We start from the raw sequence: 15,637 nt of genomic DNA, 5'->3' as shown, positions 1-15,637 counted from the left end.
GAGTTAACGGCCGAGCAGAGTTAACGAAAAAGCATCATAAATTCTTGACTTCATCAGTTCGCTTTTTCGATAGAAACAAACTTTGTTTGACATCTTTGAGGCCTTAGCTGGATCGAAACAAGAAAATTATGCGGTTTGACCTCGAAAACGCACAAGTTGGCCAAGTCTGTCGCAACCCTTACGTGGAGCTTGGGTCCGTAACAGGTATCCAAGGGAAAACACTTGTTACGCGAACAAGATCGGAGCCACCGTACTTGTCAAAATGGGGTAAACCCAAATTACGAGATGTAAAAGGGTATCTTGCTTCCTATAACGACGAACTACTCGGATGCGGTTCAAGTGCTGTAGCAAGCTATGGTGTTGGAAAATTGTTCCCGGTCATGCAAGATCCACATGAGAATGGCAATCCCGAGTATCGAAAGTCTATTATAAATCATGATGGATCATACCAAGGTCACCCTAGACCTCAGGACGAGCACATCCACGCTGAAAAAGCAAAACCCAAGTCAATGCGTTCGAAAGACACCAAGCCCCGCCATCGACGGAGCTCATCCATTACTGAACGTGAGTTGAGAAGAAGAATTTCGTCTCAAGAGCATTCCTTAATCGGACGTTTCCTTACAAGCAAAAGTTCAAAAGTGGCAAAATCATCTATCTTACAGCGTGGTAGTTTTTCAAATGCAATATTTGACTCTGGAGTTAATGAGCAAGAAGCAATCACAAGCCAGCCAGTGTCTCTCGATGCAGAATTGAAAGACCGCTCAGAAAGGACACACTGTTCACAAAAAGGCACCCAAAACAAAGACAGGTGTTTTCGATGCCTTAACAGACTGAAAGATACAATAAACTGCTGCACTTGCATTGTTTGCTTCGATGCCTTTTGTTACCATTGCTTCAAAGACGATGTCGGCTATTCAAGTTGGTTCCATGAAATGATAACCTGCAGTGGAGTTCCTTCAACAAATTGCAAAAGGTGGACGCTGTTTGGCCTCGCGACAATCATATTCCCTTGTATTTTGTTGTACCCTGCATTTGGTGGTGCTGTGAATCAATGCATAAAATGCAGACTACAAAAATCACAGTTGAAAGATTAACTTGGGACATGATTCACATTAACAGGACTAGGACGTAACTAAGACTAGTATAAAGCCAGGTGTGACCCACACTTTGGCGTTATGATACACCCCTCCCATATTCGCAATTAGCAATTGACAATCGTTCTTAAGTTCACTCGTGTACTTTAACAAGCACTCAAAAATGCATTTTTAAGAGGGATGTAGTGGAGAGCTGCAAACAGATATTTGGGGGAATTCTGTTTTGCATTTATCCCCAACCTCTCCCCAATAATGTTCTCTATGTCTCTAAACTGGAAATTACTTTTTGTTGCGGATATTAAGGATCTTTTGCTATTATAAAAGGGCTGTCCTAATGACTGTTTTAAAAATGAATTATGAACATAGAAATAATTGCAAAATGTTGTTATAATCCACGACTTTGTCTTCAGCGGAAGGAAATGTGGTATAATGAGCAAAGTAGTTAGTCTTAATTATCAAATTTTGAATCGCCTGACAATACACCCACTACAATGTCTAATTCGAATAACGTACGAAAATTCCTTCTAAATAATAAATAGTGTAAGAAAATCATGAAATGTTGTCTTTTGCCAGCATATTTTGGCAGGCCTTTTTAGAAATATTATCTGTCTCCTTAAAGTTAGAATCTCCTAGCCATTAAGTTACATTTTTGTATTTTTTCTTGAATTTTAAACATGTCTTATTCATGCACTTGGAATTCAAGAGCTCTCTTGATACAAGTAAGGTCACTTTGACCACGGATAGTGTTTTAATCGAATATTATAGAGGGAAAAGACATTTTACCGCAGTAGAAATGCCAAAGCAAATGAAAATGCGCCTTGACTAGGCCCCAAAGTAAATTGACTATGCTCTTTTCCCCATTACAAGCCACATCAACTATTTAAACAAGGAGAAACACAAAATTTCACAGGAGAAATTTTTAACTTAAAGTCAATTTTTGTGTATTTTCGCCAGCTACTGTGTGTACGTGCTACAAGTGATTCCCTAGTTCATGGATAAATAGTTAAGTTTAAAAACAAATCAAAGAGATTGAAATGTGAAGATGAAGGTGGCGAGAGGTTATTGATGGTTTTCTTGCTATAAAGCAATCCCTTATTTCACCAAGAATCAGAACTGGCTTGAACTTTAGTGAAGGTACACACCAATTTTGTAATAAAAGGCACATTCAAAAACGTTGTTTTTAAAGGTGAAGCACGCTGGAAGTTCTCACATCATTATGTAATTTTTACCCAGTCAATAGATATGCTGAAAATAGATTAAACTTGCTGCCAAAATAAAAATAGTTTGTATTTTGCATGTTTCCCAAAACACTCCGCCTTTTGGTATACCAAAGCGATAAACAACGCACAATCTTGTTAAGTATTAGCAAAAGAAGAAAAGGAGGCCACTTTTATACCTAATGCCCCCCTCCCTCCCTTACGAGGCAAAACATCCGCAAACTACCATGCTCTGACAGCTTCTGTTATGCATATTTTGATTATTTTGGACGTATTTTATTCATGTTTATTGATAATACATTGTGATTGTATTTAAGAGAGAGCTTTCTACTTCAAACATGCAACTCGAGTAAACAAGTAACACTTACTTTCAAAGCGTTTGATTAAACGATTATAAACACTTATGTAATAAGAGCATAAAAATGATTCTGCAGATGGATCGATAGCTTGCAATGCGTTTTTTGCGAAAGCTCCTTCATAATTGTTGACTAGATATGTTAAAATATTATCTACAAGAAAAAGCAAACAGAATTAAAGGCATGAATTGTTTGTACCAGCTTTTACTGCTAGTGACAACAAAAAATGTGCTTCTTGTAAAAAAACCGTGAGATAGTTCATCATTGCTAGTGAAACTTCTTGTCCTGTGAGGCTGAAATGGCCCAAAATTTCAGAACGAGCCTGACCACAAAAATGTGCTTCTTGTGAAAAACCATGAGATAATTCATCATCACGTACTGTAACACATAAAAGTGTTGTTTATAACTGCAAATAAGCACGTAGTACGGGGGCGACCGCCCTCAGGTTTTAGCCTGCATGTGCAGCGAGGGCAATATCTAGTACCAGGGTACCAATCTTCATAAGTTCGACGTCAGTAGTATGCAAGTGAAAGTTTAGTTTGTATAGGAATTTATTCCATAAAATATATCAAAGCAAAGACTCAGGGGCAAGGCGGGGAGGGGGGGGGGATGAGGACAAACTTGTTGATGGGCACCAAATACTTGCAAAAAAGTACATGTTTGATTACATATTTCACTTGATTAACTTTTTGTTGACACTAGGTGAAATTATTCTGAATGGGATTATGAACATTCGAATTTACTAAAGGGCACATACTGCCCTCGCTGTACCTGTAGGCTAAAACCAGAGGGCGATCGCCCCGTGCTTTTTTGCAGCTACACTTAATGTGCTATACAGTTTTTAATGATATCATGAAGTATATTTCTATCTGAAAAGATACGGGATATGCCCTTCGATTTTCTGCCTATCTGATAGAATGGTACTGTTCAAAATATACGGGAATTGACCCATTTGACCAACTGTATTAATTTATAGTAAAATTGTCGCATTCGTTAGATAAAAAATCATTTACTCTGCCGTAGAGTGTTTTCATCATGTCTATCCACTATTAAAAGCATTTTAAAGCTGCCTTTTGGATCTAAATGTAAGTTTAGATTACACTCTTTTTATAAGAACCAGTAAATTTAAGTCCAGGCTGACTTTTCTTAATTTTTTCTGATTCTTAATTCTTTAAAAATCAGAGGCTGAATTGTTCTTATACTTAGGTAACTCGTTCAGTTTATAAACCATAATTAAAAAACACACAAACACGATCAAAAATTGTTCTTAATGAATGAATTGTTCCTAATTTGTTCTTAAAGAAATAGGGTGTAAGCAGTGTATTTGCTAGATTTTTCGCTCTAGGCAAGTGTCCAGGCTTCATTTGCCAACAAATGAGTGCGACAACCTTCATTTTGGAAATTCATCGAAAAGCACTCACACATGGCTAAAAATCCTCGTTTTATGAGATGAAGCGTTGTTCAAAATTGCTTTTTACAGTAGCTTAGCCTCAGTATGTTCTTAATTTGTTCTTAACGTCCGACCAAAAAGTGTATTTCTTCAGTAATGGCCACACAATATACGCATCCCACTGTTTTGCTAAAATGTGTACGGCCAGCAAAAAGACACCAGTCAATGGTTGACTGACCAACTACTGCATTTAAATCTTAATTCAAGCAACTTTTTGGAGTTAAAATTTTAGGCATAGGGTACAGTTTTAGTTTTACAATGAAGTTTAGCTTTTAGTTAGCTTAAAGTATTACTTAATTTTGTTTCCATGCAAGTCACATGAAAATATAATCCATAACTTACATCATTTTCTATTACATCACCATTGTCTCGTGAGGAAAAAATTCGACCTTGAAAACCGGTATAAGTTCTCCATTTTTACGCTCTTAACTTTCTCATTCTTTTTTATATATATTTTCGCGGAAAATAAATTTCTTCAATTTCAGACATGATGATAATAACAAAGATGGAAATTGACCATTGCAACTGAATTCCATTCCCTTCAAGTGCTGACATTTCAGCCTGATTTACAATCATATATGAAATCTTCTCTAACTAACAAATCCCCTTCGTTCACAGAAATTGGGTATCGGTTGTAAGCTGACGGCTGGAATATCATAAACACAGTTTTGTGTCTTATTATACTTAGGAAGGTAACTTAAAAAAAGCAAAAAAAATCAACAATTGTAACTGAACTACTGAAATTTCACTTTCTGGTTTCTATCCCAGGGATTAGCCAATGAAGAAACTCAAAGTCTTTCTTTGTAAGCAACGATGGACATTTAATTGAGCGACATTTTAAGAGCAAAGTAAAAGAAAAGAAAACAGTTGAGTTGCTTTCATCTAGTAAGATAGCATCATACAATACAAAGTACCTAGTCATTCTCTACCAGAAATTATACATTATTGACTGAAACCCATTCCTCCTGGCAACTCTGTTTATTTACGAAATCAACAACAAAATGATTTCAAAGCAAATATGAAAATAATACAGTGATTGATTTTATTATAAAGATGCATAAGGATAAAACAAGGATGTTTGCAGATGGCTTAATGATGGAACAATTCTCAAGATTTACACCCCCTCCAAAAAACATAAGTGGCCTTTAACAGTAGCCCAGAATGTTACATAAATTTTGTACCAAATAATGATGGCCTATCCCTTGTAAAGAGCCTTATTGAGAAAAATCTAGATCTACACTCCCTTCCTTTTAAGTTGGACATTACTTGCACAAGTAATGATAATTATAATGGGAAGTCAAAACATTCAAAACACATCCTCTTTTACTTCTTAGCATAAAATCTATTAGTTGTCCATTGTCCTTTTTCTTTTAGAAGAGCAAAGTGCTCATTCCACCCATTTCACTCTGTTCCTTTACAAAGATCTCAAAGTATTGGTAGATGATAGTGACAGCCAAAAGTATACCAGTACCTGAACCAATGGCACCTAAGAGAAGAAACAGTCAATTGGTTAAAATGATATTCTCAAAGTTTGTTATAGCAAAACCAATTGTTTTGTTCAATCAAAATAAATAAACAAAAAATGAATGTGGCATGAGGTGGGCTGAGTCTTGTATTTACTGAAATACATTATTTTCCTGAGAACAATATTTTACATTTTTAGAGAAGGATTGTAGTTGTGTAGATAATGATGTAGGTACAGATGCAATGACTTATGATTTATGATGATGATGACAACGATGATGATGGATGATGATAATTGATGATAAGTTTGTCCATGAAATCTGCAATAATACATACCCATGAAATCTGCGATAACTGAAAGTGCTCCTATGCAGAGTCCACCAAAAGCAGCAGCAGTTGGAATGTATCTGAAAAGATTAAATATAAAAACCTTTCACTTTTGATAATTGGAAAAAATCAAATACTTCTGCACAATCCAAGATTCAAAAATTGTCACATCTGATTAGGAAATAAGAAATGGTTGGCCCACCGTGGGGCTAAATTACAAATATTTGTGTAACAAACATCCATTTTTCATATCAAGCTGACAAGAGATCTCCGTAACTGCCAACCAACTAAGGGTTTGTTAATTTAGTGTAAGTTCAAAAGTATGAGAGGTTTTTATGGGATGAATTAATCAAGTGAAATCTCATTCTTTCTTTAATAACAAATCAAATATATAAGACACCAAATAAATATTGCAGCAGGAAGAAACCAAAAACACAACAGTTGACTTGATACTTCAAAATATCTGACAAGAAGATGACTTATTTCATGTTAGATTTTCTTTATTCTTTGAAATAAAAGTAATTTGAGCACAAGGAAATATCTTGTTAAAAAAAATTCATATCTTGCACAAAAAACAAACATTTGCACAGGTGAAATAATAGCCCTTTTCAAAAGCACACACCTGTTACATTTCAATTTACATTTCACAGGTATCCCGTACCATTAGGATAAAATTCAGCATTTGGTAGCAAAAGTGTTTACTAAAGGAAAGAGCTTAATTCTACTGAAACATGTATTCTTTTTAACAATTTGATCTCTAACTTAACAAGAACATTGCTTATGCAATAATTGCAAACAGGAGCCAATAGAAATGTTGCAGAAATGTCCTATTAGCTATGATTTAAATATCAGCTGTCTCTTTATTTAAAAAATATCCTTAATATGAAACCATTAAATCATTCTTATCAATAATTTGGTACATAGAATTGAAATATCTAGGTTAAAAAGTAGACAATTAGGTCCAGGTGCATTTTACTGAAATGAAAAGAAGGTGGGGCTATGGTCAGCTAAAGCAATTTTGTCCTAAAGACACAAACCTGTTAAGCTCATGGATCATAGACTTCTCTCTGTGACCACGCATAACCATTTGCTGTTCTTTTAGCTGCTTTGCAACCTGAAAGTTCAGCAATAAAACATAACTACCAGGAATAAATTGAGTTATTCTTGACATCAAGCTGCAACAATTCTGTCACTCATTATTGTTAGGTTAGTAATTTTGAAAAAATATCAAATGTCCGTAAATCTTGTGATGCTGACTTTGTCTATAAGATTCATTCCTGTTCTTTGAAAGTCATAGCACTAACTACTAAGGTGAACCAGTACAAAGTAATTACAAAATTGAAGTTTCCCACTCTGACAGATACTGAAAATGAAGAGTAACAAGGTGCATAACAGATGTTACAAAATTTTTCATATATATATATATATATATTAATGTTTTTGATATAGCAAATCAAAGACTTTTTAAAACTCTTGCATCCTGTCTCTAGGAGACAATGTTTTCTTCTATGAGCAAAACAGAGTTCTTCTGCCATGAGACTTTTAATAACTCAAGCATTGTTTTTGTTCCACAAGACTCCTAGATTCCTTGATACAGTAATACAAAACACAAGACGTGCAATTTTACTCACATCTTTGGCAGAGGATCCAGACACATCAATCCATGTCTTGGAAAAGAATGCACATGATCCCAACATGAAAAAAATATAGACCATCGCATGTACAGGATCTGTCGCTATCTGACCAAGTGTTTCAGGTGGTGACAGATAATAACACATTCCTCCAGTTGGGTATGATCTTGATGGGCCACCACCATCCTACAAGCATCAGAAAACTTTGTAGTTTTGTATCATTATTGGCACACATCATAATATGAAAGATTAAAATGTATTTTTTTACAAAAGTTTGAGTTTGAGTTTTAAATCGGTCAATGGACCAAAGTATTTTCTATTGCACATTTCAAACTAACTTATGATACCATTTGAAATAGTTAAACTATGCTTAGGTTGTTTAGGTATACAATCTTTCTTTGAAAACATTGTAAGTGTGCAACAATCTTTTGAAAAATTAAATAGAATTACCTCCCAAGTTCCGAGAAGGTTGACCAAGAAGTTTCCAGCAAACTTTGCAGATAACATTTGTGAGATGATGTAAATGTTTGAAACCAAGGCACTCTAAAAAGCAGATTTGGTTATATCGACAAAAAATTAGATTTAGAATGTTGTAACTTGACATAATGTTTAGTCTGTCTTAAACAGTAGCTTTCTTCAGTAAACCTTCAACTTAGTCGAAAATCAAACTAGAAGCACCTCTTCTTGGCCTTTATGTACAACTCCAGATACTGAGATTGCTGATGTTTTTTTCAAATTAATTACAGGATAACCTAACTTAAGCCTTGCATCAAAACAAACAAAACACAAGCTTTTATGCTCTTTTGAAAAACTGGAATTGTGTTGCATTAAAAAAGAGAAAAACAAGACTACAGAAAACTAAACAAAACATAGTTTGAGAGATAAACCTGCATGTATAGAAATAAATATTACTTGGATGGAGACCATTTAAAGTACAAAAATCTTAGGTAATTTTTCATTTCAAAATATCTAGATGTGTGTCCATTCAGACAAATATATAACACAACAAAATGATTTACCTGCAGAATGATAGGGATATTGGAAGTGTAAAAGAGCTTGATGGGGTATGAGCTGTATTGTCCTCTGTAGCGGGCTGATTTGATTGGAAGATCAACTCTGAATCCCTACAAAGAATGAAAAGTAAGGTTTAGTAAGGTAATCACAATGCATTTTCCAGACATCATCATTTAGTATGAAAATGACTATTTGATTATGTCTGAACTTTGAAACAAAGCTGTTTATGCTGAATAGTTTTGACTTGATGCCATACTTATCAACTTCCTCTACTTGATATTATGGCAATTGAAAGAATAGATCAAACATCATGTCACTTTGATAAAATAAAATCATATCAACATATATGCCAATCTACCTGGAAATATATGACAACACCAAAGATGAATATTGTTGCAAGAAGGTTCATCAAATTTGGAAGATTCTGTCTGTAGAAAGCCTCTCTGAGTCCTCTAACTTTATCAGTACGTGTTGCAAGAAGATGGAACAAAGCAATGATAGCACCTTCAAATTCAGTTCCTGAAAATTTAGAAATAAAAAGGTTGCGTAAATAATATCTAAGATTTCTAATGGTATTTTAAAATTTTGAATATATATATAATTAAAAATAGGAGGTCATAATGAATAATTTGACTTATATTGATATCTGTATGCAAAATATTGACAAGAAAAAGATTTAAGCTTTTGAATTATGGTGCTACAGTTGTTAACTGCGCATCAGTTGAACCAAAAAAGAAAACCAATCAATGGGTTCTAGAAAAGATGGTTGTAAACAAGAGGTTACTAACAACTTAACACAGAAGAAAAATGTTTTTAATTGGACACATTTTAAGACAAAAGGACATAAGCAGTGATTTATTTCCACAAATAGTTATGGGAAGAGAGGAATACCATATAATATGTCTAATGAAGAGGAATATGTCTCTTTTTAGCCAATAACTTCAGAAGCAAAGAAAAAACAAACATATATTCTATAATTACCTCTTCCAGTATTGACAGTTGCAGGGCTAAAAGCCTTCCATACAATGGTTTCACAGATGTTGGTTGCGATAAAAAGGGAAATACTAAAAGCAAGAGAGATGCAAATATAAGTAATTTCTTTGTATCAGATAGAAGTACAAATAATAATATCAATGTATACTGCTCTAGCAAGGTCGTTTTCTATACGGCAAAAAATATTATTTACTATCAGAATGCAATAACTTACCCTGATCCAAGTCCATAGCCTTTCTGGAGAAGCTCATCAAGTAACAAGACAATCAAGCCAGCACAGAACAACTAAGGAATAACGCAATTTAACATTTATATATATATATTTAATTGTTCATCCATTTGTCAAAATTGTTTTCAAGATTCAAGGAGATGACTACTTTAGCATCTTCTTAATATAACATTTATACAAACTTCTAAACAAAACACTGCATAGCAACAAGTCCTCAGAAAACAATAAATAAACATTTGATTTTAATCAAGCCAGCATGAGGGATAAAACAAGTTGTTCTAAAGTTAAAAAGTTCTTAATCAGCTTGGCCTGGTTTAAGCAGCTTCTTAAATAACTTGGTTTTTAAACCACATCCATATTAAAGACTGAAAATAATTGCAGATTGATGGCAATGATAGCAATGGCAGCAGAGAACAACTGGTGACAGTGATTTTCATAAATGTTTATTTTTGCTCCAAGCAAAATATATATATATAAATACCTGAATAATGATCAAAAGACAAATGCCAGCACCAAGATCAGATGGGTCACCATACATTCCAGTCATCACATAAACAATGGATTGACCAATTGTGATTATCATACCAAATACTAGATGAGAGAAGGCATAGTTTTTAAAAAATTAACACATTGACAATATATTTATAAAGAGTAAACCTTCCTCAATTGAAGACATGAAGTGTCCTTTCGCTTTGACTTAACTCCAAAGTGCACTAAAAATACCTTCCAAATAAAACCAAAGTCAAATGTTTACTTTTATTTTATACATTTGTTAAACTTTCATCAGTAGTTTAAATAAAATGTGTATACAAAAACATTTAATTTGGTAAGAATAAAGGATAGATGCATAGCATGCAGTTTGGTTGCTAAAGACTGCTTACATTTTTGTGCTCCGTTGAAAAGTGCTCTGTCTCTGGGAGTATCACCAACTTCAATGATTTTGGCACCAGCAAGAAGCTATCAACATGAAGCAAAAAGATCAATTAACAAAAAATTGATGATGGCTGTTGAGTTCATTTAAAATCATCTATATAATTAATTTTTGAAATATATATACATATATATATATACTTGCTAAAAATAGAGGTTACCTGCATGATGAGTCCTGATGTAACAATTGGTGAGATACCCAACTCCATAAGTGTTCCTAAGATGCAATGCAATTAATAAAAAGCCTGATTACATATAAACAGATCATGATATTTTTTGGGTATGTAGATACATAGCAAACTACTTTGCTGGACTGCTTTGATGACCTTAAAAATTTGGGAATAGAAATAAACAGCTTTAAACATACAGGCATATTTATAGAGGGCTGAACAACATGAGAATGAAACTGAATAAGAAATACAGGGTAACAGCCAAGAACACAGACAATATATATATAGTCTATATAATGTCTATATAAATATATAAACTTAAAACATCTTTCTTACATGTTTCTCACATTTCAGTTACAAGCAAATCCGCTCCATGTATATATAACATTTTAGTAGCAATTAGACAAAAATTTGACCTACCCCTGTTTGAAGCCATGATAACTCGCATCCAGTAAAATGGATCAGCAGAGTCAGAGGACATGATACCAAACAATGGGATCTGTATTTCAATTAGAAGAAGAATTATAAAGAGACATATAACATCAATATAAGGCAATGGAATTCTAAATATTGATTTTTGAATAAAGAAAGCAAAATGACTTTGTATAAAAAATAAATAATAATTAAAGCTATCAGATAAATATATATATTTTTCAACATTGAAAATAATGTTCAAATCTCACCTGACAACACACTAAGAAAATGAATAATGTGATTGCTGTCCATAATACTTTCTCCCTAAATTGAATCTGAAAAGAAAGATAAACATGTTTAAAAACTGGGTAACATTATCAATTTTCCTATTCAAGCCATTTCCTTGATATGATAAACAAGTTAAAGTAATGTTTTTATAAACCTAAGTTCAGTTCAGATTTTAATACTGATCTGGCAGAATAGGATGGTGTTTACCAGAAAAAAACCCATTTCATCAAAATAACTTTTATACTTTGCTGTAGTAGCTTAAAGGGAATGCTTCTTTCTAGAATGATACTATATTACTCATTTCAGAAGATACAGAAGAAATTTTTTGATAACAAACATGATCTTTCATGTTAACATATATTCGTCTAGCCTCTCTGAATAAAAAGATAAAAATGGCTATATTCTGCTTTGTTTTGTATGTAGGCTTCTGGATTTTATGGCTTTAGGCTTTGTACACAAACATTTGACTGATACGCTTCTGGATTTTATGGATTCAGGCTTTGTACACAAACATTTGACTGATACGGACATTTATCGAGCAAGTTTAAAACATCCCAAGAAAAAAATTTGCAAAAACACTTAAAAAGAAAATCGAACTTTTTGTGAACTGCTTTTCGAGCAGTTCAATCGCGGTTGCCTTTTTTATCATTAATTTGAATCAAGTTAGAAAAAAGGTCTCGTCTAAAGGACACAAAGAACAATCTCTCAAAATTTTCTAAACGTTGGCGCAATTAAATTCGAAATAATCTCACCTTTCTTTCAGGCTTGGAAACCTCAGGCAACACAGATATAAAAGGCTTCAATATTTCAAGAAATTTGACTGAAAGAAAGATGTAAAAATTACAAAAATGTTCGAAATGAAAAGGGCCTAAGTGGCCTAAATGACACGTAAGCTTTAAAGTTGTTCAGCGATCGTTACCGATTAAAATATGATAGCAAGATGAAAACCATCGGCTACTTACAACCCATTTTCAGTTATGAATCTAGAAGAAACGTTAAGTCTTGTCCTTGATGAAGAGCGAATGTCGTCAACTGATTTGAAGGTGTCCTTGTTTCTTCAGGTTCAGTTTATTTCATGACCAGCACCAGCACAGGAAGCTTTGTAAAGAAAGATACAAGTTGTCTTCAATACCCCCGAAGGCTACGTCACGAGATACTGCATTATGGGTAATTTTGCTAGCCTCTAGTCGACCCAGATTTTCGCAAACGAGACCTTAGAAAATTAGTGATGTATTCTCTCGGGTGGCAAAATGGTGCCTGTTGAAGAACTTCTAACAATCAAATAATATTTGATAACCTTTCGAAAGACTTTATATTTTAGTCATTGAAATCTACTCAACTTTTCTTTCTTTTTGCTTTTAATCTACATGAAAAATCAATTAAAATTTATTCTCAAAACATAAAGGGGAGCAAAGGATTCTTTGGTATGAGATGGGCCTCATTTCTAGAATTTTTCCTTCCTGAAGGACTACACATTATGAGAAGTTTTAATTTTCAGAAACTTGCCTCCCACATATATAAAAGAACACACATCCAAATGAATAAAAGCCAAGGGGCTTATTTAGCAGCAGCCTGAAATATGTTTCAGAAGTATTTGAAAAATAGAATCAGAAGCAGGGACGCCTACACAAGGGGGGCTGGAGGGGCAGCTGCCAAAAATGCAGAGAATGAACAGTTTGTCTGTGACAAGGTCGGTCACATAGGGAAAGCGGCAAAGATAGTAAATGACAAACAAAAGATGTGTTCCCTCAGAAGTACTCCAGGAACCTAAGGAGGATAAATCGGTATAAAAACTTAGCGGGCAATCAAAATTTTACAACCAGCCCATTTATAACAGCTATGATTTTTATAAAACCAAAACTTGTGAATAGTGAGTGACAAAGCCATTTAATAACCATTTTCATTAATGGATAATTTCGTCAACATTTTCTTTATGTTTAGAATCTTTGTTGGTAAAAAACCCAGCTGAATGGGTGGCACATATTCAAGTTAATATTTTATTATATTACCCCACCCTCGCCCCCCTCCCACCTAGGAATGCTCGATTATGTTAATAGAAAAATTCAATGATTTGCCTTCGGCACCAACGCTGCCCCTCCTGCCTTAATCTTGTGCATGCGTCCCTGACAGAAGTATTTAAAAAAAGAATATGTTTTAATTCAAGCACTTTTTTCACACTTTTTAACAAGCATACTTTGAGCACAACAGCTAGTGACGGCCATGTCTTTCATGGGCACGAGATCAAAAGTTGGGGAGGGCTGAAAAAAACCAAATTGAGAAGAAATCCTCACAAGATTGGAAGCTTTTGATATTACTGTGAATCCCAAAATCGCTTGTCACTTTAAAATGCTTGCTAAAGGAGCGTCCGAAAGAAAGCTTTTTTAGAATTTTTTAGCGACCTGCCATGGATTTTTTTCAAATTGTTTTGTTTGTAATGATTGTACGAAAAACAAACCAGAAAGCCATCGCATGATACAGCCAGTGGTATTTCAATTGACCAAAATCTGTGTCACTTGTGTAACCTGTCTCATCGAAAACTACAAACTGTATATCCATCATTAGAATTCATTGGGCTCGCAAAAGTATGGAAACGGTAGGTCAAAATGGCGGCTCACAGTGACCAAAGGCCTACACTTACAGGTTTTTAAAACAGAAGTTTTGCGTAATTCCTAGGATTCTGAATCAAAATAAATTTGAAAGACTACCTTACTGTTTTGTGCGTAAAAAGTCAGGGGAATATTGGATCGGTGCTTCAGAAAATTTCTGGAAAATATATTCGATGGATTCAAAAATATGCCTCAAAGTAAGACCGAACTTAAAGGCATAAGGCGATTCAATTAAACTTGAAACTTAATATATGCGCCTCTGTTCTGACTTTAAATATATTACCGAGAAGATCATTTTGGCTGAGATATCAGGCTTTAGGTTATTAAAAGTGATATCAGGTGAACAATTTCTAAAACTGTCATTTAGTGATCAAAATAGCTCAAAATTTTTGATCAAGTAACTTAGACGGTTTGAGTATAGATCATTCTTTTCATTAATTTCAAAAGCATAATAAACGTTGAACGTTTTGCTTGCGTTTTTTATTGTTATTTGCTTGGATAATGAGCAAATCAGAATTTAAGATAAACAAGTCATTAACATCAAATCTAGAGCAACTCATTTTGTGTCAGTATTGAAACTTGAAAAATGTTCTTTGACTTGGGGAATTATGGGTATAGTTTTCAAAGTTTTTGCGGAAGAATGGGTGATTTTTTTCAGACATGTGCAGAATTATGGGTCTAAGGTTTTTTAACCAAATAGCAAATCCCCGTCCAAAATCAGGTTTAGTTCTCGAACAAGCTGGGGTGGACAAAAATAAACTTTCTCGGCCACGCTTTTCAGACTCTTGGAAAATCCTTTTTTTAATTTTTTGATCTATTTTGAAAATTTTGAACAAGCAACTTTCTTGAGCAGCACCTTTCGTAACGGTGTCTTTTTTCCCAGTGCGAAAATCGGGATTGATCAGATCAGCCCAACTCCCCCCCTCCCCCCCTCCCCCCACTTTCTCCAAAGGTTTTCAGGGGATTTCGAAGAATTAGACTAGAGAATCGACTTCTGGGAAAACTGGGGTGGACATGTCGTTCCTAGCCTGGGGTCTGGAGTCGTTCCCCGACACCCCGTGGCAATGACACTGCTTTTAACCCAAAACTCTCAGTGTGGAAGCATTGGATATTGCCTAATAGTAAGCAGAAAATATTTTTCTAAACACCTACCTTCGGTACCAAAAGCTTATCAACCTTTTTACAATAGAAATTATGTTTTTGACATCCTTCTTAACGTACATGTTTTTGTGTAATTTATTCAGTTGCCATCAAAATGATTATCTAATTCCTGAAATTTTTCTACTACTTAGTAAAATTTAGAAAAAAGGGAATTAACATGTTCGTCTATATTTACTTTTAGTTTTGTAATGGACAATCTGAACTTTCAGTTGTTGTAACAACGACCACAACACCACTACGGGTTGCCGAGGAACACATGATCACTTCCGGTAGTTTCCAATCCTCTACTACAA

The 15,637-nt window shown here is 34.2% G+C and overlaps 1 protein-coding gene across 1 annotated transcript; it reads right to left on the bottom strand.

Moving 5' to 3' along the window:
* Positions 1 to 4,984: 4,984 nt before the first annotated feature.
* Positions 4,985 to 12,698, bottom strand: LOC135686348 (protein transport protein Sec61 subunit alpha). Its single transcript, XM_065202558.2, has 16 exons — positions 12,540 to 12,698; positions 12,330 to 12,397; positions 11,559 to 11,624; positions 11,296 to 11,374; positions 10,867 to 10,922; positions 10,657 to 10,732; positions 10,257 to 10,366; positions 9,761 to 9,831; positions 9,535 to 9,617; positions 8,912 to 9,072; positions 8,559 to 8,663; positions 7,990 to 8,082; positions 7,540 to 7,725; positions 6,946 to 7,022; positions 5,918 to 5,988; positions 4,985 to 5,603 (listed from the first exon to the last, which is right to left on the bottom strand). The coding sequence occupies exons 1-16, from the start codon at positions 12,544 to 12,546 to the stop codon at positions 5,488 to 5,490; spliced, it is 1,425 nt and encodes a 474-aa protein (XP_065058630.1). The 5' UTR covers positions 12,547 to 12,698; the 3' UTR covers positions 4,985 to 5,487.
* Positions 12,699 to 15,637: the final 2,939 nt, after the last annotated feature.

This window comes from Rhopilema esculentum, chromosome 6 (assembly GCF_057945365.1).
Source record: "Rhopilema esculentum isolate cy_ngs chromosome 6, ASM5794536v1, whole genome shotgun sequence".
In the NCBI taxonomy this organism is placed as follows: domain Eukaryota; kingdom Metazoa; phylum Cnidaria; class Scyphozoa; order Rhizostomeae; family Rhizostomatidae; genus Rhopilema; species Rhopilema esculentum.
The sequence above is the reverse complement of the archived record's forward strand: the minus strand, read 5'-3'. Positions and strand labels throughout refer to the sequence as shown.